The 27795-nt window shown below is 42.1% G+C and overlaps 1 protein-coding gene and 1 long non-coding RNA gene across 3 annotated transcripts in view; one reads left to right on the top strand and one right to left on the bottom strand.

Moving 5' to 3' along the window:
• The first annotated feature begins 4699 nt into the window (after window positions 1-4699).
• LOC109263816 (uncharacterized) overlaps window positions 4700-27795 on the top strand; it is a 62949-nt gene continuing 39853 nt past the window's right edge. The window contains exon 1 of the long non-coding RNA XR_002078407.2: window positions 4700-4798. This is a non-coding gene — a long non-coding RNA (uncharacterized LOC109263816). The remainder of the gene's footprint in view (window positions 4799-27795) is intronic.
• On the bottom strand, window positions 4741-9843 carry IL6 (interleukin 6). 2 transcript variants are annotated; one of them, XM_019443581.2, is made up of 6 exons: window positions 9642-9843; window positions 8536-8594; window positions 8193-8371; window positions 6979-7092; window positions 6116-6262; window positions 4741-4908 (listed from the first exon to the last, which is right to left on the bottom strand). In XM_019443581.2, the coding sequence occupies exons 1-6, from the start codon at window positions 9650-9652 to the stop codon at window positions 4741-4743; spliced, it is 678 nt and encodes a 225-aa protein (XP_019299126.1). In that variant the 5' UTR covers window positions 9653-9843. The 2 variants fall into 2 exon arrangements, with proteins under 2 accessions (XP_019299126.1, XP_019299125.1); XM_019443580.2 differs by lacking the exon at window positions 9642-9843 and having other exon boundaries at window positions 8536-8917.

Below are 27795 nucleotides of genomic sequence, written 5' to 3'. Positions count from 1 at the left end.
TGTATAATTTAGGATCTGTTACCATTGGGGAAAGTTTTATACTGATGTAGGGAACTGTTTACCAGTCAAGTTCCCAGATGCCAGTCAAGGGCCAAGCTTATAAGCAGGCTTTTCTAAAGATAGCAGTCTTTGGCCTGCTATGTTCTTTTTCTCAGCATAGTCACTCTTACCTGCAAAGTCGAATGGGAAATGTAGCCTCTAGATGGGGAGCCACATGTCTAATTCAAACTCTATTACCACGAAGAAGTGGAGAATAGATTTGAAAGGATAACTGGAAGTCACCTATGGAATTTGCACACTTTGTGACTTTATACAAGTTGCTTAGACTCCCTGCTCCTTTGGCTAATACATGTGTCTCAGAAAAAATACATACATTGAACCATGCTTGGCACATGGTAAGTGCTCAATGACACTTATATTACTATTACCATTATTAATTTAGTCTATTCTTAGAGCATGTGGGTTGTTTTATCTCTTCCTTTCTATTCTTAATCCACCAGAAACTTGGAAGTTTTATTAGGGGTGGAATCTGGACTGCTGTCCTCTGTCACCTTTCTCTGTTGCAGATTTTGGGGTCATTTTCATAGTGTAATCTAAGTGTCCCCTAGCCCCTACCTAGGATTTGGAGATAATCCTTTCCTTTAGCATCCAAATATAATAGCCAGTATCCCCATTCCAAGCTGACTATAGGAAATGTAGACTTGTCCCAAATTTTCCTGAGAATTCTTGACTTCTTTTTCTTTAAAATTTTTTACTATTAATCTTTTTTTATTCTTGATTCTCTTGGTGGGGTCTTACATATCCTGATCGTTGTCTGTCACTTCTTGCTTTGAACTCTTACTTTGGGTTTCTCTGTTATCACTTCTTTGAATCTTCTTGTATTTTCAACCTTCCATTGCCCATTCTCCCCCAAAGGTGGACATGAACATCCTTGCTTTCTTCAGAGATGGGCTAGAACAAGGCTACCATAGATTTGCTTTATGTTGGTAAATAAAACTCATAGAACCTTTATTAGTGAGGGAGAAGATAACAGAAAATTCAATACTAGACATCACAGTGTCTGAAATTCCTAAGTCACATCTGCCACAAGGTGCTCCTTATCCTCCTCTCTCTTATTTTTATTTTTTATTATTTACTATTTTTTTGCCTCTCACCTCCATAGTACTGTCTTCCCTGTTGCTGGAATGTGCTACAGAAAACTGGATCTTTTCTAGACTATTCTATGCTACTCCTAGATCCCAATCTCCTTACCCCATGACACCAGAAGAAACTGAAAAATCCCTCAACATTTAAAAAACAGAAGCAAATACACAAAAGAAACCCCCAAATCAAAAAGTCTTTCCAAGAAAGTTGCTCTTTACTTTTATGTTGTATTAATGATTTTATTTAATTCATCCTCTTTGCTCTTTCATAACAGACCTGCTGCTTCAGCTTCATTTCTGTTAATTCCCTCTTTGTACTTCAGCTGTTTAGGACTCCTTCAGTTTCTCCAACATGCTCTTTCCTGCCTCCAAACCTTTGCCCATGCTGAGGTCACCACTTGGAACACCTCCTGTGCCTCTCCCACTGGCTGAATCCTGTACATTCTTTTAATATAAGCTTAAATGTCATTTTCTTCTGGAATGCCTTTCCCGAACACTTGAGGCTCTCCTACTGTGTGCTGCCCCTGGTAGCTGTGTTAGTTTCATAGGGTTCCTATAACAAATTACCACAAACCGGGTGGCTTAAAACAATAGGAATTTATTCTTTCACAGTTCTGGAGGCCAGATGTCTGAAATCAAGTTGTGAGCAGGGCCATGCTCTTTCTGAAGGCTCTAGGGGAGGATCCTTGTCTTTTCCTGCCTTCTGCTGATTTCGGCAATCCTTGGTTTGCCGATTCACCTCTCCAAACCTGCTTCCCTCCTTACATGGACTTCTCCCCTGTGTCTCTTCTCTTCTTGTAAGGCCCACCCTAATGACCTCATCTTATCTTGATTACATCTGCAAAGATCTTATTTCCAAGTAAGCTCACATTCACAGGTACTGGGGGTTAGGACCTCAACATATCTTTTTATGGGACACAACTCAACTCATAACAGTAGCATACAGCAGTTATTTCTTTGAACTGCTTTCTCTAGTTCGTAAGCTTCTTGAGAACAAAGACCTAGTCTGTTTTATTCACCATTATATCCCCAGGGCCTAGCAGAGAATCTGGCACATCGCAAATGCTCAGAGAGCATTTGAATAAAGTAATAAGTGAAAACTCTCAAATACAAAAACCTTTGTGTTTTACTCTTCTATTTAATCCCTACTTCTTTCCTCTCTCAAAGACTTGGTGGTCTCTGGGATTCCTGAATCTCAGTCAGCAATCGCCAAATCCTACTGAACTAGGTCCTAGCTATCTTTTGCTAATGGCTGCCATCACCTTCTCTTTTCCAGCCATTACCACCATCCTAATTCAGGGTATTGTCATCTCTTCCATGGACTAATAATGTTCCTCCAGTATCCTCTTTCAGCCCCTTTTCTATCCATTCTCCATACTACAACTCTTATATGTCCTACTACTTAAAATCTGTCAGCACATTCTCACCACATAGGGCTTCTGATGCTGTCAGTGATCTGGCCCCAGCCTACACCACCCCTGCCAACTCCCAACCTTTTAACCACCCTCCTTATTCCTTCTGTACTGGACATAATGTAATTCTCAGTGTCTTAATCACAGTGTGCTCTTTGTTGATTCAGATTTTTGCACGTGCTGTTCCCTTTGTCAGGAGTGTACTTCCCACCATTCTTGGGCTGACTAACTCGTTACTGCATATCTTTTACATCTCATCAAAACCTCTCCCTCAGTTAAGACTCCATGACTGCCCTCCCCAGGCGTAGGTTCCCCTGCTATTGGTGCCCCCTGTATAGGTTCTCAGCAGACCTCACATTTCTCTTTTGTAAACCTCATCACAGTTACATGCTTTGCTCAATATCTGTCTTCCATGCCATAGTATAAACCACATGAAGGCTAGGGCTGCATCTAGCTTGCTCACCTCAGCATCCACAACATTGCCTGACTTCTACATGATGCTCAACACATTTTTGTTTGAAGAATGGATGCATTCAACTGCCATTTCTCTTTGTTCTTTGATTTGGCTCCCATTTTGGGAAACCCACTGGTTTCTAGAAATCAGAATATGTGTCTCTTTTCTTGCTTGGCTCCTCTCAGTTCTTGGCTCTGTGGACTTCCCCTTATTCAGCAGGAGTCTTCCCCTGGAGGAAGAAGTCTATGGTAGTTAGAGTGGGAAAAGCTTTATTAGAAGGCAGACCTTTCATCTTGCTGGGGCTGAAAAGGGGAAATCTTTACTAAACTCCCAACATAGCGTTAAGGTAGGATAGAGGGGCTATGTGCAGATTGCCTCTCTTATCACCACTCTCAAAGGGGGCGAGGAGAGAGAGCATGCAAAGAATATTGTTGGTGGGAAAGCAAATGGATATAGGTATATATGTACTGATTATTCATTGCCTCCTCTAGAAGTTCTTAGAATATTTCCGCCTAGCTCTTGCTATTTTTCTTGAAGATGAAGATACATAAAGACAGTATTTGTAGTTTTTCCACTCACTGACCAACAGTATCTGTCCCCCCAAATTGAGATATCTTATATTTGATCATTTATGTATGGTTTCTTCATTTAACAAATATTTATTGGGGCCTCCTATGTTCAGTTTCTGGGCCATTGGCTCAGAATGCCAAGATGAATACAATAGAGTCTACCTTCTTGAGGAAAGAAGGCTGGCTGGAAAGAAAACTCAATCAGTTTTAAGATGTCATACAATGTGATAGGTGCTATGATAGACAGGTACGTGCAATGTTTAAGGAACCTAGAGGAGGGAGGCAGAGCTTCTAATCATTATTTAGAAGTGCACATTGCTAGATCTTATACAATGGTTATGTCCTTTCAAAGGCTTTTGATTGTATCTTTAAATGTATTTCCTGTATTAACATGTCTTGGGATTTTCTACATCTTTCAAACTGTTGCCTAGGAAGTTAAGACTAAGGGGCCTGGAGAGAATTAGACCTGGATTTAAAATCTGAGCCTGATTCTTATCTTGCAGCTGGGTGACTTAGAGAAATCACTTACTCTCCCACATCCGTAAAAGAGTGTACACGTGCCAGGATTAAATATCACAGATGCAACACATTTAGCGCATGCCTGACATGCAGTAGGTTCTCTGTTATATCTTTCTCCAGGTGATTGTAGCTCTTTTTGGGTGGTGGTGGTGCTGGTGACAGAAACCTGTTTCTATTCAGCTTCACAGGACACACAGAGGCTCAGTTGTGGATTTTTTTTAAAAAGCAGTTTATTGGTATAAAAACAATTTAAACATTATATAAATACAATATAAATATTCCTTTTAAAAATATGTATAAGTTAGCCACGTATTTGAGGTAAACCTACACATTCCAAGCAATGATCTGGCTCTGAAACGTCAAGGATATTCCAGCTGTGTAGCCATTTTATGTTATCTTTTTCAAAATGAATACATAAAATATTTCAAGTGGCACTTCATAAAAAATATAAATATCTGCTCCTTATATAAATTAACTCAACATCACATATTTAAATATCAATAAATTAAAAATAATTAAAATAGTGTCCTAACGCTCATACTTTTCGTTCTTCACAGAGAACAACATCAGTTACATGCCCAGTGGACAGGTTTCTGACCAGAGAAAGGAATGCCCGTGAACTACAGCAATCTTAGATGCCCAGGTTACATTATCCGAACAGCCCTGAGGCTGAACTGAAGGAAGTCCTCCAGCCTTCGCAGGGTGAGGTGAATTGTTGTGTGCCTCAGCCACTCTTCCTGTGACTGCAGCTTAGCCTGCAGGCCAACTTCTACGGTTGGGACAGGGATGGTTACCTCATCCTGATTCTTTCCCTGAAGGGAAAAGAAAGCAAAAAGAACTATTTAAGTATTGAACAAATCCTTTGCAGTGGCGGGATGCTCTGTGCTGTGGGAAGACGTTCAAATTCGGGGTGAAGGAGACTGGGTGGGGCTGCCTGCCCTGGCTCGCCCAGGTAGGGGGAGGTGGCTCTCCCCTGAGCCCACCTGAGCCCATCCTGCAGCCCTTTCATGGCGACTGAATCCTACTCCCCACTTTGCTAATCTATGTCTATTAGACCATGAGCATCTCGAGGGCGGCCATGGTGTCTTGTCTTCCCTTATGCTAAACAGTGCCTGGCACAAAGCCCCATCCATCTGCCATCTATTGAGGGTCCACTGGTCTGTGGTGTAAGGGGGACTGGGAAGCACCTTTCCACAGACCCACTGACATGAGGCTGAGTAGTTGTAGGAGGGCTTACACCTCCAGGTGTGGTTCTAGAGCACGGCAGCATGGGCATCCCCTGGAACTTGTTAGAGATGCGAGTCTCAGCTCTCCCCCCAGACCTGTTGGATCAGACCCTGTGCTGTGACAAGATTCCTGGGGATTTGGTGTGTGTTTTAAAGTGGAAGAAGCGCCGGTTTAAGGCAAACAGCTAGAAAAGGCAGTGGCAGTATCAACACCCATGTGCCTGCTTCTCTGTCTAGTGCACTTTGTTTGGCTCATCCACATGCTGTGCCATCAAGCCTCCATTAGGTGGCATTTGAATGGCTAGCTGGTAGTGACCAAGGCCTTTGGTACCTGCTCTTCTAGCCTTTAAACATTTTTCCGCATTAACTCTTCCAGCAAAAAGTAAGGGGAAAGAGTTGAAACTACCACAGTGACAAAAATATCAGTTGGCAATAATTAAAATATTAAAATAATTGTTATGCCCTCTGTTCTTTGTTATTATAGATCACTGAGCAGGATTGGATGTGCTTCCTTCTGCCTCTACAGATTTTTTTTTCTTACATCTTAAGCCATTATAGTAGAAGTTGATGTTAAAATCTCATTTAACAGTTTTAAATATAGTTATTAATGTCTTTTGCAGAAGAGAACCGAAAGAAAACACAAAAAGTTTCAACTATCAGAAAATCTTCCTTAGATCCTTTCCTCTACATGTGGCCATCTCTTTTGAATTGGCTTTGCATTCCCAAGTTGTCTAGGCTCCTTTCTTTGAGCCTGTTTTCCTCACACCAAGGGAGGGGATGAGGAAATGCTCACCTTACGCTTCAGCATCTGGAGCAGGACGTTAGTATTGGTGTATACAGACTTGGCATTTTCCTTATCACCCTCATACTTGTCCTGGAGGAATTTCAGGTATATCTGAAACTCCTGAAGACCAGTAGTGATTCTTGTCAGGCAGGTCTCCTAAGAGAAAAGATGGGGAAATCGGTTATTGCTAGGAAGGTATAATCAATTTAAAAAGTTAAAATTGCTATAATTCAGCTACTTCTCCCTCTGCTCCTCCAAGGAACTTCAAACACCCTTTAGCATCATATTTTGAGACATCAGACAGCATCAGCTTCCCCATTTTAAATATCTGGACAGAGACACTACTTAATCAGTTTTACCCAAAACCTGATAGATGCTGGAATGTGCCAAAGGGGTCTTTCTCTGATACTCCCCTTAATACTCTTCCTTCTGGCTGCACTCCTGTCCTTGTCAATATTGGGCTGAAACCTCCTTTTATGGAATAATCAGAAGTCAGTGCAGGATATCCCACTGTCTGGAAGGAAGAGGGTGTAGAGAATGACCTCTACATAGAGGGCAGACTGGGATCCTGCTAACAGCAGGCAACGAAGAGAAGGACAACTTTACCCAGGATGGATTAGCTAAACCTACTGGGGTTTCTAACATTTGATGGCCGCAGAAATCCCAATACAGAAGGGCTATCTCTAACCATTGCATTCAAAAGTAAGCTGCCTTCAGAGAGATTCAGGTTGGTTTCCTTGTGAAATTTACATGATGTTCTTTACATTTATCCCCTTTGTTGTCTGCCTGGTCTATATGCATACAGACACTGCATATCAGAGGGAGAACTTTTGACTAAGGAATAGTTAAAAGTGAATGTGATGTGTTCATACCTGATTGAACCCAGATTGGAAGCATCCATCTTTTTCTGCCAGTTTCGGAAGATTTAGGTTGTTTTCTGCCAGTGCCTCCTTGCTGTCCTCACATTTGTTATAGTTGTCACACATCTGGGGAGGAATACCAGAACTGTTGTCAAAGAAGTGCCCCCAAAACAAACACCACTAGAGGGCCGATTCATGTTTTACCCAGGCAGGAAGTCCTCTAAGAGAATGAAGTCACACCACATCAGCATCCAGACAAGCCAGGTCTCGTGAAGATGGGCACACTTGGGCTCATTTCTGGGCACCTATGACTTCACACTTGTTGCCTATCCTGAGTCTTGGTGTCCTTATCTCTCCAAATTGGGGATAATGAAACTCCTCCTTTGTAAGTTTTTTGTGAAGATGAGGCATACTATTTACATAAAGTGCATGGCACATAGTAGGTAGTCAATAAATGACAGCAATTTTGATGATAATTGGGTGACTGTAATTTGAGCCCCAATTTTCCAGCTAGAAGGACCTTTGAGATCATCTAGTCCAATTCCAAAATTTTACAAATGGGGCCCAGAGGTGGTAGGGAATTTGCCAAAGATCACAAAACTGGTTCAGCAGAACCAGAACTAGATTTGGTTCAGGGCTCCCAATACCCCCTCCTGCGCTCTTTCCTTTCTACCAGACAGAGCCAAACGACCTTACCTTTAAAGCTTTGGAGCTGCTTTAACCTACTTATGATTTTGCCACTTTGGTGGGCTGTCAAGTATGCATCTTATATGCTGGAATGACTCTGGGGAATCCCTAACCACTGAGCTTCCATAACCTGAAAGTTTTGTGATTTTTGTGAGAAGCTCAACATCTATTTCAGGTGGCACTCTGCCAATGCTTCCAAAGTGCAAGAGACACAAAGAAAATTGGTAGACATTATTTTTTGGTTAGGGAAAAGGAAGTCCTGAGAGGCAGTGACACCCAGCCCATGCCAAGTATGGAGCTGGGAATGGGCCAAGGGGCATGGATTTCAACCCCAGTGTGTGTTTTCCAGGAGGGAAAGGAACTCCCTGAGACCAGCAGCAGAAGAGAAATACAGAAGACGTCTGCCCCTTTGGCCTGAAATCTAAACTGCCCCAGAACCCAGCAAAGACCTCCCAGTGCAGGAGCCCTTGTCCACATCCAGGGCGCAGGAGGTAAATGCCCACACAGGCCCTTTATCACCCTCAGTTGAGCCTACCCACCTCCTTTTTCAGTGCAGAGATTTTGCCGAGGATGTACTTAATGAGTTCTTCCATTTTGTCTGCAGAGGTGAGTGGTAGTCTATTTGAGGTGGCATCTCCTCCCAGGGGTCCCGGGGTAGGGAAAGCAGTAGCCACCACCAGGAGCAGCCCCAGGGAGAAGGCGAGTGGACTGAAGGCGCCTGTACCGGAGGGAAGGGAGAACAGCCAGTGAGCAGACCGCACAGCTGGGGGAGCTGTGCTGCTGGCTGTTGGCTGCCTGCCAGCCCTCCCAGCAGACACACACCCCTCCCTCAGCCGGCCCGGCTGCCAGGCAGTTCCAGGGCTAGGGATTTCCTTCACTTACTTGTGGAGAGGAAGGTCATGGCTGGAGTCCTGGAGGGCAGATGGAGCTCTCTTTCGTTCCTGGTGGGCTCGAGGGCAGAATGAGCCTCAGACATCCCCAGTCTTATATTTATTGGGGCTTGAGACTCTAATATTGAGACTCATGGGAAAATCCCACATTTGATAAATCTCTGTTGGAGGGTGGGGGTGGGGCCAGAGCGGGTGGGGCTGATTGGAAACCTTATTAAGATTGTGCAATGTGACGTCCTTTAGCATCACAGGAATCACAACTGGGGGGGGCGGAAAGTGCCGCTTAGGTCATACCAAGCTAGCCTAAGAGGCAGGATCACTCTTCCTTTACTTTCTTTTCTGTTTTTTGTTTTTATTTTTTTAATTTTATTTATTTATTTATTTATTTATTTATTTTTTAGTGACTCAGCATTTTGGCATGTCTTAAGAAGGAAAGTAAAGTTGAAGTCATGCACAAAGTTTTACAGGAGGGGGGGCAAAAAGCTAAGGCTGACTATGATTTAAGAAGTGCTCTCATTACCAGATTAACAGGCTAGGATTTAGTATTCCATTTAATTCATAGTCATAAAAACCTAAGACGTTTTGACCTGAGCTTCCTCAGACCACATCATAGCCCACTAGCTTGGGGTTACAAGTAAGATGCTACTAACAGCGAGCCATCTGCAGGACTTTCCTCTCTTTGCTGGCTTTCTCTGTGACCAGCTGTTGCAGAACTGCCTGACTGCCCCCAAATCTCGTGCAGTTGTCTCTAGGGGTTTCCAGACATGGTGTGAGGTGCACACATAAATGACTCCTCTGTGCCACGATGTGGCATCTGCCAGTTTCTTTCTCACCTCTTCCAGCCCACTTCAGCCAGCTCAGCCTCAGCCCTGCTCTCTCCCTAGTGGCCCCTTGGGGACCCTCCCAGTGAACACTTTGATCCCTCTGCCGAGGGGGTTGTCTTGTGCTGCTAGTGCTGTCCCCACTGCTGGTCAGAGGGTGATCCTGCTCCTCAGGGAGAGAGCCCCGAGGAGACCAGGTGGGTATTGTCTCTGCTGGAGCCCTCAAGTTAGCAATGCCCACTTGGTTCAGAGCAGAAGTGGCAAGAATACTACTCACCTCTTTGACATGTCAAAGGAGGACCTTGTGAAATTTTCTAGAGCTTGTGTTCATCGCTCCCTCCTGCGTAGGACTGGTTTTGAGTCCAGAGGTAGCTGGGAAGAAATCTCCTAACACAGACTTGGGCTCTCAGGCTCTGAATCATGCTTTGCCTCCAGCGCCCCAGGCTACCTTACTGGGTTGAGCTTGTATAGCTTGTACAGGTTCCCTCAGCCCTTATAATGACGTCTCTTGCAGGAGGGTCCTTGGTCTCATGCAAATGAACTCTAGACCAGGCTGCCTTGCTAGTCTCCCAGACACCCAGGCAGCTCTGAAGATTGGCTCCAGGTTGAAACTAGGACCCTTGTACAGCACCAAAAAAAAAAAAAGAAAAAACAAAAGAAGAAGAAAGAAATATTTACAAAACACAGTGTTATCACAATCAGCTTCTTTGCAAAGATCTCATCAGGATTGCTAAAACAAGGACCTCTGCTACAGTATTTAAAACATAAATTGATTTACTCAAGTTTTGTTTTGTGAAAAACACTTTAGGACCCGCCTGGTTGGGGAAAGTGAGGTCATTCATTCTTTCACTGACTTTCTAAATGGAGGCAGGTCCTGTGGCCGTAGGGGGCGGGGGTTGTCTGAAAATGAAAATGGGAGAGGATGGTTGGTTGAATGTTTTCGCTTTTACTGTTCTTGGGTCTTGAGCAACTCAGACACCCCCAGCCGAGTCCTCTCTTCTGCAATGAATGAACCCACCTCCCCTGCCCACCCTGTGATGCATGCAATAGGCCTCTCTAGCATGGGATTGCTTTTTCTCATATATCTATCTTTTAGAAAATATGACTCAGTAGATTTCAAATACCTAGTGACTCAACGACAACATACGGTATTTCTTTTCAGTTAAAAGTTTTTAAAGTAGGAAGTACACATACATGATAAAATGTTCAAACAGGACGTCAGGGCATACAGGGAAAAGTAAGTCTCCTTCCTTTCCAGCTCCTCTCCTTAGAGGTAGTTTCTGACCCACAGTATTTTCACCTAAATCCTGTTACCCTAACCTGGGTGAGGTTTTCTTGGCTACCTAGGGACTCACCTCTGTATTTACAGGATTGGCATATACACTGCACGCACACGCATACACATTTGTATGCAAATATCCACACACTTTAATTTCCCATTGTGTGGATGCCACCTAGGCAGTTCTCTATATCATAGAGTACAGACTTTTGAGTTGTACAGCATGGGTTTAAAGCCCAGCTCTGCCACTTGTGGTATGACCTTGGCTAAGTTACCCGAAGGATCTGTCCCCTTGTTTGTCCATCTGATAAAGCTGGGATAATAGCAGTTCTTCCCATACAGCTGTTGTGAAGACTGAAGGAGATGACGTGTGAAAAATCCCTGGCACATAGGAAGGAAGCCGAAAACATGTGCTCTTTGTAACATTCTGCGGCTCAGGGTCTCTGCGTTGGAGAGCTCCTTCAGCCCAGTTCTGTCAGCCCACGCTGTCCTGCCTGTGAGGGAGGCTATGAATGAGCCAGGCTACTGTGCCAGTGATCAGCTGGTCTCCCAGTCATTTTTCCTCCAAAGAAATGACATTCTGTATTTTGTTGGAAACGCCTTATGGCAAAAGTGAAAAATGCAGAAAAAAAAAGTGGTTTCCCCTCTTTTTTGAGAACATTAGGATCCCCAAACCTGATCTCTCAATTTAAATATTGAGCCCAGCTGTGTTTTTCTCCTACACCATTTCCAAGGCTTGCTGCCAAGTGTTTTTATGACAGAAGCCCTCAGCCTTCCCTGTCCATGGCCCTCATCATTATTCAAAGTCTGGAAAGTGGGAAGACCCTGCAAGGGTGAGGAGATCAGATCTTGTGCTTCTGGCAGCCAGGAAAGAGCAAGTTGTGCGGAGGTGAGAATGCATGTGTGTGGAGAGGTTGGAGGATGCTGCCTGCCACTTTGCATATTGTTAGCCTCTAGGATCTATATTAGTGTCAATGCCATGGGCTGGCATTTGCTTGTGGGAGAGATGGGCTCTTTTTTGCTCCAGAACATTAACACAACATCTGTAACTCCACCATGATAGCTTCCTTTCTTTGGATCTCAATGGATCTTCCACTTGGAGAGCTCATGCATCATATTTTAACATGTACAAATGACCAGGAAAGGCCATGCTGTCAGCATTTATTAACTAATAACCTCAGTGGCTGCATTGCTCCACTGCTGATTTAAAGTAGCTGCCAGCTGAGACCAAGAGAGATAGGACAAATGGGAACATATAGGCAGGTAGAAGAGAAACCAAGTAGCTCTGCATCCTTTTCCACCTTATCCAGGCAAGCTAGTCCTGTCTGTGCCCCTCAGAATTACTGCCCATGACTGCTTTCCTACATGTTGTTGGGGTTCAGTTCAGAGAGTTCATCAATGCATTCAAGGTGAGGGAGAAAAAGTAACTTCTATTTGGTCTTAGGTTCTCAGGAGAAGAGCTGTTCTCCACATCTCATAGGTTAAAATGTGGTATTGTGCTCTCTTCTTTATTCCAGGTATTGGGGGTGGGTGGGTCTGTAATTTTAGCGGGAGGGAGTATCCCAAGAAAAAAAGAGAAGTCACTGAGTACTAGGAACTTGCAGTTGCTGTCAGAATGTAGTTTCACTTGTCACTAAGTCGTAAAAGGTTTGCAAACTGAAACAGTGAGTTATTTAACAGCTCCTCTGGGATTGAGTCCGGCTGAGCAGACTCCAGGCCTGTAGGACTCTGGGAAATGTGTGTTTTAGGAAAAGTAGTCATATTATGTGGAGAGAGAATATTAGGGACATGTGGTATGTCTCCTTGGAAAGGGCTGGCTGATCTTGCAGGACAGCCAGGCCTAGAGACCAGAGCTCTGGACAGTTCCCAGCGTGTCCCAGTCTCAGTCCTATCCTTTGCTGTCTTAACTCTGATGCCCAGTTGTAGCTCCTGGTGAGTTTCTAGTCTGGCCTTAGCTTTTCTAAGGGCAAAGGCATGCTGGGGTTGTGTCTAGTTCTGCTGAACCCAAGAAAGAGGCACATTGGCCTGCTGGGTTCCTGCTGCCTAACTGCACATGGTGGTCAATGAGGAGGCCCTCATTGTTTTGCCTTGTTACCTTCCCCTACCAAAGTGGAAAATCCCAGGCATTTTAGGAGGGAAGTGGACTCTCTTGGGGCAACAATGTAGACTCCCCTTGCCTTGGGGACCGCCCCCCTCATCACATCCCTTTTCCTTTGGTCTTCAAACCTGGAAGAGAGTGCTTGGATCTCCAGATGTTAACAAGCCAGCTGCTCTGAAGCTGGTTTGGTGATGAGAACTTGCTTTGCTGATCCTGAAGGAGCCCCACTGGCCTCTTGCTGCAGGGCTGGGGAGGTCATTCAGGCTCAGTTTCAGTGTTCCATCTCTTCTCCATCTGTGGGGTAGGTCTTCTGTGTTGGTGGCTGCTGGTTCTGCTTTACAATTAGGAAACTTCATCATGTCAGAAAGGAGCACAGAGTTAATTTATTCTCACAAGTCATTTGAACCATCTTTGGTTTCTCTAAAGGTCTCAGTTCTCTTGAGTTCAGTGTCATAGGCAGAAACTCAGCATGCAAAAGCATTGGTTGGTTTCTTCTACTCTTTCCCTCAAAATTAAGGTACTAAGAACCCATTTGAAAGCATCACATGTAATGGTAAGACCAGGGGATTCTGCTGGGCTGGCTATGACGTTTTTCATCTCCTTTCCCTGCCCTTTTGGCTACTTATTTACTAAAAAGAAAGTGTCTTTGTATTTCCAAACTAAGCCTCATGTATGTTCTACTTAGCAAGCTGAATCTATGAAGGTAGGAAAGGTCTCTCTAGTTCTCGTGGTGGAATAATTTCCATGAATACACCTTGGACATATTGAACACTCCGTAGTTCTGAGACATTGGGGTTTATTATTCTGAAGAAGGGTCCACCTGGATTAATTAAACTTATCACAGAAGAATTCAGATCCAGGTAAGCAGGTCAAATAATCACAGGTGATTTCTATTGAGTTGTTGAGTTCTATATAGCTATGTATGGGTGTGGTTGTACACAGGGCATAGCTGAAGCCTTGATCTGAAGACCATGGCTGTGGCTCCAGGGGATGCTTCCCTCACTGTGAGGGCTGGCCTTAGATGCCTGGGTTCCCAGAAAGCTGGCTGGTAGTCTGCTGTCACTTTGGTCTTTCACTTTGGTCTGCTGGACCTGTAGCTCCTCCTGTGGGTCTCCATAGTGGTCTGGGTCTGAGCAGCAGTATTGTGTTCCCCAAGGGCTCTGTGGGATGATGGCCCTATGTCTCCCATCCTGGAGGCCATGTTTCTTTTGTGCTATTTTACTACAGGTGAAAGGTATTGTCAGGAAGGAAGGCATGGCCTGTTGCATTAGTCAACTTGGCAAGTGATCAAGATGCATGGAAATGGTTTCCTCCACTCTGGCATTTGAAATTGTCTTCTTGGGAGCTGATTAGCTTTTAAAAGGAGAGTATGCATTCCCATAGATTTTTGGGGGGCCTTGGAACCTAAGCAATTGCTACTAACTGCCTCAGCTTTTCTTGTCCTTCAGGACGATTGGCAAAGAGGCTGTAATATATACTCCTTTCTCTGTGGTAAGTTTGTTGACTGAGGCCCCAGTAAAGCTATCGAAGGCAGCAGGTATATAATATAGACTGGGGCAGGTCAGGTGTGAGAAGAAATTTGGGTTCTGGGTTCACAGTATCCAGCTGATACTGTGTGGCCACTCTTTTGACCAAGTTTGTGAAGACCACTCTGGCCTTCTTGACTTGTCTTAGATTGCAGAATTTAGAAGGAGGTTGGGGTTTTTTGCTGCCAGCAAAAACTTTTGTCTGAATATAAGATTTTCATGAATTAGGCTTGTCTTTTCATTGCATTACTGAATCTTTGGTTTCTTGTGTTTCTTCAGTGTCACTGCTGGAAGATATGGGCATTGGGATAATGAATAATGGGAGGATTTGGGATGAAGTGCCCTCCCATCTCAGGGACCCATTAGAGGGATGCTCTCTAAATTTCCTTCTAGCTCCAGCATTCAGTGATTCTATAGATCTTCACTCGCCATACCTAATAATCCAGAGCCTATTCTTCATGAAACTATAGAAGCAGGATACTCTACATTAGGAAATAGTTCTTGGAAATCCAAAAGAACCATTGGCTGCTTGGGGTGCCGCCCATTTTGACATGCCTAGGATCATGGAGGCCATGGGCAGAATAAACCAATTTGGAAGATGTCGAAGGCCCAGACTTTCAATGCAAGGAGGTAGCAGACTTATTAGTTATCATACAAGCAGAAACAGATCAATATTCAAAATTTTAATTATTTTTAACTTAAAAAATTGCACATGTAATACATGTTCAATGTTGAAAATTGAGAAAATAGAGGAAGGCAAAAAGAGAAAAAATTGCAAAATAATCTTCTCACTGAGTGGTAGTCATTGTTATCATTAGGTTGCAATCATCCTTGCTACCTTTCTATGTAGCTATATATATGTTAACATATGGGAAATAGAAAAATACCGTGCATAGTGTGTTATCGGCTTTTCTTTTCAATACTACTTTCTGGGCAATTCTCCAAGTAGGGGTGATGTAAATAATGGCTGTTGAGAAAGACCGGGATGGAGCTCAAGTAGAGGTGTGTTGGGGCTGGCCAGTTCAGCTCAAGAGAGCCAACTGTACTCCCTTCTTCCCAACTCTGCATCCAGTGATTTCCTTTGGTAGCTTCATATTAGACAAGGTGGGAGTGTTTACACTATGGAAATTGGCAAATGCTACACACTACGCCCCCCACCCCAAAACTAGTTGTTAAACATCTTCCAGCACACCAGTGGGCCCAAGGGAATACATGGATATTTTGGAGGCAAAAATCAATGCAATCCAGAGATTGGTTATTATATGTGTACTATTTAGGGAATGTAGGAAAAGCATGTATCAAAGGCATTATTTGATCTTACACTTCAAAAGCAATTAGCCATAAAGTTTTTTTTGTTTTTTTTTTTTTTGTTTGTTTTTTTTTTTTGTTTTTTTTTAAGGAAAGAAATAGTTTTGGTCAAAGTGTGCTGCTGCAATGTCCCCAAAATGAAGGAAGCAGTTTCTATAAACATGTAGACACCAACTATCAGCTGAATTTGGGGGAGGCAGGATGTGCACAGGGCAGAATTTCTGTTCTACAGAATTAGATGCCCTTGAGTTTCCCTAGCCAGATACCAACTCATGCCAGTAGATCAGTTCTTGAGCCATGGCCAAGTGAGGGACAGGAGATTTGTCACAGTGAGAGAATTAGACATGGCAAAGTGGCAACCCACAGGCTTAGTGATTTCTGCTTTGTCACTGTCCCATTCCAACCCGGCTGATGAATCAGGAATCCAGCTTTGGGGCCCTTAGTGGACAGGATGAGGAGAGCCCTGAAGCATTCTTAGGGTCCCCAAAGGATTGCTTCTTGGGTCATAAGTTTAGCTGTTAACTGTACCCAAATCACAAGGAATCACTTATCCTGCTGTTATTCTTGGCATTGTGTCTTATTGTACTGCATCCTCCTCTTGATTCATCTCCGTTATAGTCCTATTGCATATTTCTAGGACATTGCACTAAGAAAACAAACAGTGCTATTAAATCCAACCCCTGCCTCCTTCTGAGGACACCCGCATGATGACAGGAACCTGGTTGATACTTGACTGCGTCATAGCCAAACTTCAGAATATTGAGTAAAATGTAAAACTCCCCGTCAGAAAGTTGGTTCGATTTATATGGCACAGCTCCCAGGCAGACCACATGAGACATATGCTAATTTTTTTTTTTCCTCCCCAAAGGATGTAAGTCTTCTCATAACAGTTTCAGGGCAGGGTAGAATGACATCTTGCGGATGCCATGACATCTCTCAGTTCTGAACTTCCATCAAGACAGACTGTGCCTCCGTCTTCCCGGAAGTCTTCGCTGACCCATTTCCAGGAATAGTGAGGGTTCTCCTCTGGGCTCTTCCGCAGCGTCATGTGCTGTACTAATCCATTTCTAGGCAGTGTCGTGATGACTCTGGAGCCAACCTGCCTGGGTTCAAATCGCTGTTCTGTAATTTTAAGCTGTGGTCAGCTGTGAAGTTATTGAACTCCCCAGCTTCATTTTTCTCCTTCATAAAATGAGGGGTAGCAATCATACCTCATATCATACAGTTGTTGGAATCTATGTAAAATACTTAGCGCTTTGCCTGGCACATAGGAGAGCCCAATAAGCATTGATATTGCTCTCTCTACAATTGACTGAGAGCTTCCCGAGGGCTCTAGCTTTCAATGTCAATGAACAGCAAGCACAGTTGTGAGCACATGCTGGATACTTGGGGCTGATGAATGAATGAAAGGTGGGCTATCCTTTCAATTGATCTGTAGAAAATAATCATCAAGAGTTTAGAAATAGAAAATAGTTTGATACATAAAGCTTTCTTTGTATGTGTGCTTTTTATAGGTCATATAAAATGTTAAGCTCACTTGATTTTCAAATTACAAAGACTGTAATACTTTATTCAATAATCTAAAAAAACATACGTATGTATCTTTATTCCATATTGTGGGCAGTACAGTTTACTAAAAGAAGCATGGATTTCAGAGACAAACTTGATTTAAATGCTGGCCCCATCATTTACTGCTCGTATGGCTTTGGGCAAGGCTTCAACCCCCTGTGCCAGAGTTTCCTCATTTGCAAACTGTGGCAAAGAAAACTTCCCTTCTGGAGGTGGTTGTGAAAATTGAATGATATCCACACCCATAAAGTATAGTTATCAGTATGTACAAAATTGCCAGCAGATGCTAATTTTTTAAAAGTTGTTATATTCAGGTGGGGCAAGGGACAGAGGGTATGAGAAGGGAAATAGGAAAGGATCAAGGCAGACAAAGCATGATGGAGAAAGACAGCTAAAAAAAAAATAGAAATAGCCACCAAAAAATAAAGACAAATAAAATGGCCTATCGATTCATTTTGTTTTAAAATATTGTATTTTTACTTTTTAGTTTTTGCATAGGCGACACGTACCAATGGCGCAAAATTCACAAGGTACCAAAGGGTACTCAGTGAAAAATTAATCATTTCCACCCTGCCTGAGCCAACCAGTTTATCTCTTCAGGGGCAAGCAATTCTACTGGTTTTTGTCTTGTGATTCCTTCCAGAAATACTCCATACATTGATAAGCAAAACATTCCTATTTCCCATGATTTAGTTTTATTCTTCTACGTAAGTGGCGGTGTACTAATTACATCGGTCTGCAGCTTACTTCCTTTATTGAATATGTTTTAGCAATCGTTTCTTTTCGAGACATAGAGAACTGCCTCTTTCCTTTTGGCCCTTGTATTCCATTTATTAACCCATCCCCCATTGATGGAACTTTAGGTTGTTTCCAACCTTTTGTTATTACAGATAAAACTTCAATGAATAATTTTGTCTGTGATTTCACACATGTGAGTGTGTCAGTGGGATAGTTTCCTAGAAATGGAGATGCTTACTCAAAGGATACTGGCAACTGTGATAGACAGAGGTTGTACCAATTTAATGCTTCCTCTGGTGAGGAGTGAGAACACCTGTTCCTCATACTCTTGTCAGCACATGATATTATCAGTCCTGATCTGTGCCAGACTAATAAGGGAAAAACGTATCTCACTGGAGTTTTAATTTGCTTCTCTCTGATTACAAGTAAGTTGGAGTATCTGGTCAGATCTGTGAGAAGAATTTTTATTTCACTTTTCACCAACTGTCTGTTATATCCTTCGTCTGAGTTTTTGTTGGGTTATTGATCCTTTTCATACTGATTTGAAGGAGCTCTTGATATACTCTGAAAGGTAAACTTTTGTTTTTCATGTGCATTTTTAATTTATCATTCATGTTCCTATTAGTTTATAGTGGCCTTTTTTTTTTTTTTTTTTTTTGGCCACGCAAAAAGTTTAGATTTAGATGAAGCAGACTTTGTATCCTTTCATTTATGGCTTCTGGATTTTGTGACACACATAAAAAGTCTTAGTCTACTCTGAAATCATGAGAATATTCTTCTAAGTTTTCCTCGAGTGTCTTTAAATAATATGTTTTCAAAGTATTGAGCAAATACAGACTATGCTTGTCATGTAACAAGATGAACTAGTCCTGTGCACACCCTGATGTAAATGCACACACACAGGAAAAAATGTAGGTCTTGCTAGAAAGTGGTATAGGCAGTACTTTTTCCTCTCTGTACTTTTCTTTGTTTTACAGGTTTTCTTCATTGATCATGTATTACTTTGATCCTCAGAAAGATATTGATTAAATAAAAAATGTACTTCTACCTCCTTTAGCCATCTTTCAAGATGTCCCTGGGTTACTGTATCTTATGGAATGCTAGTAATGCTGCCTGTTTTGCTTTGGAAACAGTCTGTCTAGCTTCCGTCCTGAACAGTTTTGGCCCCATCCTAGGGACTTTGTTGCCAAATCCAAAGGAAGTATTTTAGTGCTGGTCTTACTTTTCCACTATCAAATCTGAAATTCCTGACCATGCCTTCCTGCTTGGCCTCCCTGCTGGTCCTCACTCCTTCCTTCTTATGATTGATTCTCAGTCTGTGATCTCACACATGTGTACGCGTGTATCAGTTGGGATAGTTTCCTAGAAATGAGTTGCTTATTCAAAGGATACCAGCACCTGTGATAGACAGATAGGGGTTGTACCAATTTGGTTGGTTGTCTTAGCTGATCCCTGAACTTGGTGACATTTGGGAGGGCTCCCTGTGTACCAAGTGCTCTAAGTACTTTGCATAGATTATCTCACTTTTGTCCTCACCAGTTTTCTAAGGGAGCTATGATCATCAATTGTATTTTTCAGATGAGAAAATGGAGAGTTAGAAAAGTTGAGTAACAAGTGCAAGAGTGTCCAGTAGGGTAGAGCCAAGATTGGAACCAGAGACTCTGTGCTCCTAACCTCCCCTCTAAACTGCATATCTTATGAGCATGCTAAACCATCCCAGGCACTACCTCTGTCATGTCATCCCTTTGTGGGTTTACTTACCCTTTTGCTTTTACACATATGACTCCCAAGTGTATGTCCATGGCTCAGAACTCCTATGCATTCTACACTGACAGTCTAGACATATTCAGTGTTTGGTGGACATTTCCACTTAGATCTCCTACAGACACTTTAAATTCAGCATGGCAGTATCTCCTAGTTATTTTTCATAATGCCCAGTGGAAAAGGCTGGCACATGAGAACCCAGGAGACTTGAGCTTAGCTATTCTGTAGCTGAGGTTAGCATTTTGCTTTAATTAAGTTTGAGTGAATTCATTAGCACCTGCTAGGACCAGGGCCGTGGCCCTCAAAGAACTTTCAATGATTCAGCTTGATTTGCATGCCCTTGGTCTTTTAATGCCAATAAATTCGTTTGGAAGATTGGTTGCCTTTTCCCCACAGCCCAGAGTAATTTGCTTATCCTGATGGGAAGGCCCATTCATTTCCTAAAAATGAACAGGGCTTCCTCTCATGGAATAATTAACATTAAAGGCCCAGATCCGTTTAAATCCCCTGAGAGTCTATGTCTAATCCATTAGACTTAGTAATCACAGTGAACTTGAAGTAGAGCATCTGATTTAAAAACATTCCAGTGGGAAGAGGAAACTTCAATCAGAAGAGGAATCTTCTGGCTGGAAGATTGGTTTTTATGCTTTTGCAATTGATGATAATCACCATAGGAAGGGCATTACTGGTGTTTTATGTATATCTCTCTATTAATTTAAAAAAATTATAAAAGTAGCACATACTAATTGTAACTGTGGCAAGTCTACCAGCCCCTTGAGATGACTGCTGTTAACAGCTGTACCACCTCCCAGATGCTGCCACAGACTCACAAGAATGGATACAAACAGGTACCATAATTACACCTACAGGAGTGCGTTATTTTTTAATTTATTTTTCAAGTAATGAATCATATAATGCATATTACTCTGCAACTTTTTTTTTTTCTCACTTAACTCTATATCATGAACATCTTATCCAGGTCAGTTAACATAGCTTTTACTATTTTTTAATAATATGTAATATAGCATGTTCCATGATTTATTCAACCAGTTTCCTTTCCATGAACACTCAGTTTATTTTCGTTTTTCCATTTCTATAGACAAGGCTGCAGGAGACATCCTTGTACATAAATTCTTATGTAATGAAGCATTTATTACTAAAGAGCTATGAAAGTAAGATTGCCAAGCTACAGAGTTGGCTAGTTTCTAGAACCACATTAATACATGAGCAGGGGAAGGGAAAGGGAAGTGATATACTTCTGTCTGTCAGGTACTACAGTAGGTACTTTCCGTAAGTTGCTTGATTTCGTCTTGGTCTCCTGCCTCTAGTCATGTCCCGGTCCCTCCTCTATGTAGCTCAGAGGTTATGTGAGCACGTCACCCCTGTGCTTGGAAGACTTGTGTGGTTCCCATCCTCCAGGGTAAAGGCCAAGCTACTAACAGGGCCCTCAAGGCTCTCCACAGTTTGATGTCATCTGCCTCCTCAGTCGTGCCTCTCTCCCCCTTGCTTCTCATTCCTGCACATCCCAGCTGTTTGCTGTTACCCATCTTATCAGGCCACTGCAACTCTCTTGGCCTTTGCTTTGCCTTCCTCTCTGTTCTCATGGTCCTTCTTCACCTCTTCCCCTGGCTCTTCTCTCACTCACCAATTAGCACTCAGTCCCTGGCTCCTTCCCTCCTTGTAGGCTGGTTTATGAATTAGGCTGGATCATGCTGTAGTGACTTACAACCCACAGATTTCAGTGGCTTAATACACGTTTATTGTTTGCTCAATCAAAGTCTGCTTCAGGTCTGGGTCCTCACTCTCTCGGGCAGCTCCCCTCAGTGACCTGCATGGAGGAGCTGATGGAGGCTCCACTATCCTGTATCATCCAGAACACTTGGCTCTCCTGGTCCACGTGGCAGAAGAGAATACTGAGAGTGTCATGCTGGCCCACTGGCCAATCCTATTATACTGCCCTGCTTAACTGCAAGGGGGCAGAAGCATAGTCCTCTCATGAGGCTAGAAGGAAAGGAGAATTGGATAGAGATTAGCACTAGAAGCTTCTGCAAAGGTGAGATGCCACCACTCTATGTCTATTGAAATTATTATGTGGCATTAGAATGATAATTTATGTGTCTCTTCTCTACTAGAGTGGACACTTCTGGAGAGTAGAGGATTTTACCTTGTTCATCTTCCTATCTCTGGCATCTGGCACTTGTATGACACATAGGAAATGGCTGAGAAATTTGTGTTGGCCAAATCCATTCATACAAATCAAATAATCTACACATTTTAGATGAGACACTGAAGTTCAGAAGGGTCAAGTAACTCACCTATGATTATGCACCTGGGAGGTAGCAAAACTGGATTCAAATCCAAGTCTGTCAGATTCCAAAACTCATGCTTTTTGGAAAGTTCCTAGAGGTTAAGATTCCAAGGTCTGACTTGGGACAATGAGCATTTCACACATTGGGAATGAATTCAGTTTTACAGACTCAAGAACCCTAACAGTCTCTCTCTCTCTTCTTTTTTTTAAGTAATTTTAAAAAATATTTATTTATATTTGAGAGAGAGAGAGAGAGAGAGCGTGCTTGCGAGAGGGAGAGGGGCTGAGAGACGGAGACAGAGTCTGAAGCAGGCTCCAGGCTCTGAGCTTTCAGCACGGAGCCCAACTTGGGTCTTGAACTCATGAGATCATGACCTGAGGTGAAGTCAGATGCTTAACCGACTGAGCCATCCAGGCACCCCAAGAACCCTAACAGTCTCTTTAGTGCACCAAGTTTGGAATGCATCTACCAAGGGACCTCCTCTGTGTTCTGGGAGCCAGTGTTGAAAAATTCAGCAACACTTTGTGACCCAAGATCTCCCAGGTATGTACTTAAAACAAGGCAAGAAAAGCCAGTCCCCAGCCAAACTGAAGGACATTTAAGCCACTATCAGCTCTGATATTCCTCTGTCCTCACTAAATGTATTTGAATTTAAATAAAACCCCCATTTCATTTAATATGTGTGGCTATAGGGAGCTGTAGAATTGGGGTTTGAAATTGAGTTTGAGGCCTAGCTCTGCCACATCCTAACCTCACTCCTGGACCTCTGAGCCTCCCTTTACTTATTTATAAAAATTTACTATAAAAATACTCACCTCACTTTGTGCTCCATTGACTCCAAGTTCTAACAGAGCCTCAGGTAAGTATGCTACTGTGTCATGGTTCTCCAGAGAAGTAGAACCAACAGGAGATCTTATGTGTGTACAGTAGGAGTTTATATGTATGAAATAAGGAATTGGCTCACATGGCTATGGAGGCTGAGAAGTCCCAAGATCTGCAGTTGGCAAGCTAGACCCAGGAGAGCCAATGATATAGTTCCAGAATCTGAAGACCTGTGGACCAGGTTGGCGTAAGTCTCAATCTGTGGATAGAAGAAGACCAGTGTTCCAGCTCAAGCATTCAGGCAGAGCGGGTGAATTCTGCCTTACTCAACATTGTTGTTGTATTCAGGCCTTCAGTGGATTGGATGAGGCTTACCCACTTTGGGGAGAACGATATGCTTTATTCATACATTAATCCATAGACACTCGCACAGACTTATCCAGAATAATGTTTAAGACTGGGCACCCCATGGCCCAGTCAAGTTGACACAAAACTAACCATCACACCTAACCTTCCTTATGTCCCATAATTTTCACTGTTTCTTAATCTGTTATTTCTTAATAACACAAAATCTTGTTATTTTGTGTTTAAAAAACAGTAAAAGATGAAGTTCTGGAAGTGGTATAATTTTACCTCCTAGAAGTATTTTTAGGTGATAATTATTTACTAACAGTCCAGGGAAAATTCGGTTCAAAATAATTCCCACTAATGTTCACTGTTTTCCCTTACCTTGATTAATTTACATTTTTAACTTAAAAAACAGTAGACTTCAGTGTTTAGAGTATTTTCTGGTTCACAGTAAAATTGAGTGGAAGGTACAAAGATTCCCCATATAACCCCTACCCTCACATGTGCACAACCTCCACCTTTACCAATATCCCACCAGAGTGGTACATTTGGTACAATCAGTGAACCCATACTGATACATTATTATCATTCCAAATCAATAGTTTATATTAGGGTTTACCCTTGCTCTACACTCCATGATTTTTGACAAATGTATAATGACATGTACCCACCATTAGAGTACACAGAAAAGTTTCACTGCCCTTCAAATCTGTGCTCCACCTATTCATCCTTTCCTTTTCCCATCCCCTGGCAATCACTGATCCTTTTACTGTTTCTACAGTTTGTCTTTTCCAGAATATCATTATAATTGGAACCAGATAGTATATAGCCTTTTCAGATTGGCTTCTTTCATAGTAATATGTCACTACATTTCCTCTATGTCTTTTCGTGGGTTGACGGCTCAGCTCTGGTTTATATTTAACATAGCATCCAGTACTAGCTGAGATGCATCACTTACGTATTTTTGCATGCATGTTCATTGTTCATCTCCTCCACCAGAATGGAATCTTCTGGAAGGCAGGGGCTTTGTTTTATTTATCACTGTATTCCAGTACCTATGAAAGTATTCAGTACATGACAAGCTCTCAAAAATATTTATTGATGAGCACTGGGTGTTGTATGGAAACCAATTTGACAATAAATTTCATATTTAAAAAATAAATAAATAATAAATAAATAAACAAACATAAACAAATTAAAAAAATTTATTGAATGAATAAATGAACACATGAATCTTTTATAACTATAAACCTCTCATTTGGGGAATTATTTCTGATACGTATTAAGTAAGAGCTAAACTTTTTTTGTTTTCTCTGAAGTTAGCTAACATACAGTGTAATCTTGGCTTCAGAAGTAGAACCCACTGATTCATCTCTTGCATGTGACACCCAGTGCTTATACTGAAGAGTGCCCTCCTTAATGCCCATCACCAGTTTAACCCACCCTCCCACCCCATACTCTCATCAACCCTCACTTTGTTCTCTGTATTTAAGAGTCTCTTATGGTTTGCTTCCATCTCTGTTTTTATCTTATTTTTCCTTCTCTTCCCTTATGTTCATCAGTTGTTTCTCAGATTGCACATATGAGTGAAATCATGATACCTGTCTTTCTCTGACTGATTTTGCTTAGCATAATACCCTTCATTTCCATCCATGTTGTTGCAAATGGCAAGATTTCATTCTTTTTCATTGCTGAGTAGTAGTATTCCATTGTGTGTAGGTGTGTGTACACAAACACACACACACACACACACACACACACACACACACACACACACACTATCTTAATCCATTCATCACTTGATGGACATTAGGCTCTTTCCATAATTTGGCTATGTTGGTAGCACTGCTATAAACATTGGGGTGCATATGCCCCTTCAAATCAATCAGCATTTTTGTATCCTTTGGATAAATTCCTAGTAGTGCAATTGCTGGGTCATACGGTAGTTCTACTTTTAATTTGAGGAACTCCACACTGTTTTCAAGAATGGCTGTGCCAGTTTGCGTTCCCACCAACAGTGCAGTAGAGTTCCCCTTTCTCCACATCCACTCCAACATCTGTTGTTTCCTGAGTTGTTAATTTGAGCCTTTCTGACTGGTATGAGGTGGTATCTCATTGTGGCTTTGATTTGTATTCCCCCGATGATGAGCAATGTTGAGCATCTTTTCATGTGTCTGTTTGCCATCTGGATGTCTTCTTTGGAGAAGTGCTATTCATGTCTTCTGCCCATTTCTTCACTGGATTGTTTGTTTTTTGGGCGTTGAGTTTGATAAGTTGTGAGAGTTAATCTGATACTGCTATTTCAGTGGGATTTAAATATGATGTACTCTTACAGAATTTGAGTCCCTTTTGGTTTAAATATGGGACTGGAGAGCTCATCAGTGACCAATAAAATTAAAGAAATCATTATTTTCCAGTAAAGTACTATTTTAATTTTTTAAATGCAGAAGTAGAGTATAAATGAAAGTAGACTATTTAATTTTCTATCACCAAAGGTGCTTCTGGTGATAACTATCTAAAATGTTTTAAAATTTCCTGTTATAAAAGCAATAAAATTTCCCTCTCTGCATACCCATTGACCCCCCGTCCCGTTCCCCAGAGGTAACTTCTCCCAAGAGTTCTGGAAGTTTTGTGCAATATATAATATTTTTGTGTAGTTGTTCACAGATTAACTTGGATCTACAAAAGGCAGAACTTCTGTGTTGCTCTAATATGTTATCTTTTTTCCCTTGCAAGTCCTTCCCCATTGGGTAGAAAGGAAGTCAAGTAATTCTGCCAAGTAATGGGAGCTCAGTCTCTTCTTTAAACAGTCTCCTGTTGCTTTGATATGGCTCCTTTCAAGGAAAGGCTTGGCCCTTTGGCCCTTTGGCCAACTCTCCTGCCTTCTCCTGTCCAAGGTGACACTGTGGGGAATTTGTGTGGGAATTAACTGTCCTGTGGTGGGAGTGTTGGCCACACCTTGTCCCCCTGGTGAAGCTGCTAGTATCTGCTTCTGAAGCCTGCAGCTAGAAGCTGTGAGGCCTGTGTTCCCTTAGATTGGCCCTTCTGCTGACCTGGCCCATCTAGGATTCCACTGGGGTTAATGTGGGGGTTCTTAGCATAGCAGTCCCTCACTGTCAGCCTCGCCCACTTACCACTTCCCTGGAGACCTCCTTTGTAAACTGGCTAGCCAACACTACCAGGTAGCTTCTGTGCCCCTTTCCAGGGTACAGTGGAAATTGTGTACACTCTCACAGCATGTGGAGCTAAAACAGCCCTGGGCCACTAGATTCAGTCCCTTTTTTTTTTTTTTTTTTGCCTTATCACATCTCTTGGAGGATTTTTATCTCTGACGCAATGTGCAGAGGACTATATGAGGCAGTATCTTCCCAGCCTGTCAAGTGGAAAAGGAACAAGAGGCCCTCTGCTTTTAACTTTCCCCTTAACCTAACACTTACCATCTGGGATTTTGGCTTGGGAGGCAGGATTTCCACAACACACATGACTGACCCTCTGCCTCTCCTCTCTCTCTTCTTCCTGGAGCCTACCAAGCCTGAAGGTTGAGCTTTTATTTTCTGTCTCCTTCCTGTCTGCTAGGCACTTTTCCTATGGCATATTCTTCTCCATGCCAACTCTAATCCTACGCCTTAGACTAAACAGTAAATGCAGAATTCAGGGAAAGAAATTAGCTGATAAGGGAATATACAAACTTTGGGAAATTCTTAAAAAATGGTACCTGTTATATGTATGTATCTTTTATTTAGTTTAACTAGGCAAAGATGAGGTCATGCTACATACAATGTTCTGTTTCTTCTTTTTCAACTTAATAGTTCCTGAAGATCTTTCCATAGTCACACAAAAACACACATCTACCTTCTTTTTTAAGAGCTACATAATAGTCCATAAAATCTAGCATAGTTTATTTATCCAGTCTCCTTCTAAAGGATGTTTAGGTCATTTCCAGTCATTTTCTATAAAAATATTGCTGTAATGAACATTACTACATATAGTTTTGGTTTTCTTGCATATTTGTGTGAGTATATCTTTTGGCTCTATCTCTAGCAATGGAATTGCTGAACCAACTGGCATGTGAATTTAAGATTATCTAAGAAAGTTCTAGCACTTTTCAGTTTCATCTGTGATAGTAAAGTCATCATTTTCCCTTAAGATAATGGCTTTTATAACTATGCCAGTGATAAAGAGAGCATGAGAATACATTTGGAAGAAAGAGAGGACGAAATAGGAAGGAAAGAGATGAGTCATTTGGCAAGTGCCAGTGTTATGTGGAACTGAGTATAAGGTTCATGGATATTGGGAACCATAGAGACTTGGGTGATAATTCTAGTTCTGCCATTTGTTAACTGTGTGACCTCAGTTTCCCCATTTATATGGGTTGTTGTGAAGATCAAATCATGTTATACATGTATAGTATTTAGTATTTGATAACTGCTTATTCTCAGAACTACTATTATGTACCTAGTACTATGTTAGATGTTTAACATTGTACCAGACAATGAAGGGAATGCAAAAGAAGTACTAGACTTTATTCCAGATTAGTTGGAAAAACACAGCAAACCTGTCAGAAACCATGGGGAAGCAATGAAGAAGCTTCAAAAGCTCTAAGTGCCCTGGAAACTCAGATCTACTTTGGAGATGGTTTGTGTGGATAATTGAAAAAAAAAAAATCTTTT

The sequence above is a fragment of the Panthera pardus genome, unplaced genomic scaffold (assembly GCF_024362965.1).
Source record: "Panthera pardus isolate Hobbes unplaced genomic scaffold, ASM2436296v1 HiC_scaffold_8, whole genome shotgun sequence".
NCBI lineage: Eukaryota > Metazoa > Chordata > Mammalia > Carnivora > Felidae > Panthera > Panthera pardus.
Note: the sequence above shows the minus strand (reverse complement) of the source record. Positions and strands in the feature narration are given on the sequence as shown.

What these genes read in the sequence shown, in the direction of transcription:
- IL6 (XM_019443580.2), bottom strand. Translation starts at nt 8,629, where the DNA reads ATGTCTGAGGCTCATTCTGCCCTCGAGCCCACCAGGAACGAAAGAGAG. An exon ending in TCTCTGCACTGAAAAAGGAG is followed by an intron (nt 7,093 to 8,192) that starts GTGGGTAGGCTC and finishes ATTCCTCCCCAG; the next exon opens with ATGTGTGACAACTATAACAA. An exon ending in TCCAATCTGGGTTCAATCAG is followed by an intron (nt 6,263 to 6,978) that starts GTATGAACACAT and finishes CTTTTCTCTTAG; the next exon opens with GAGACCTGCCTGACAAGAAT.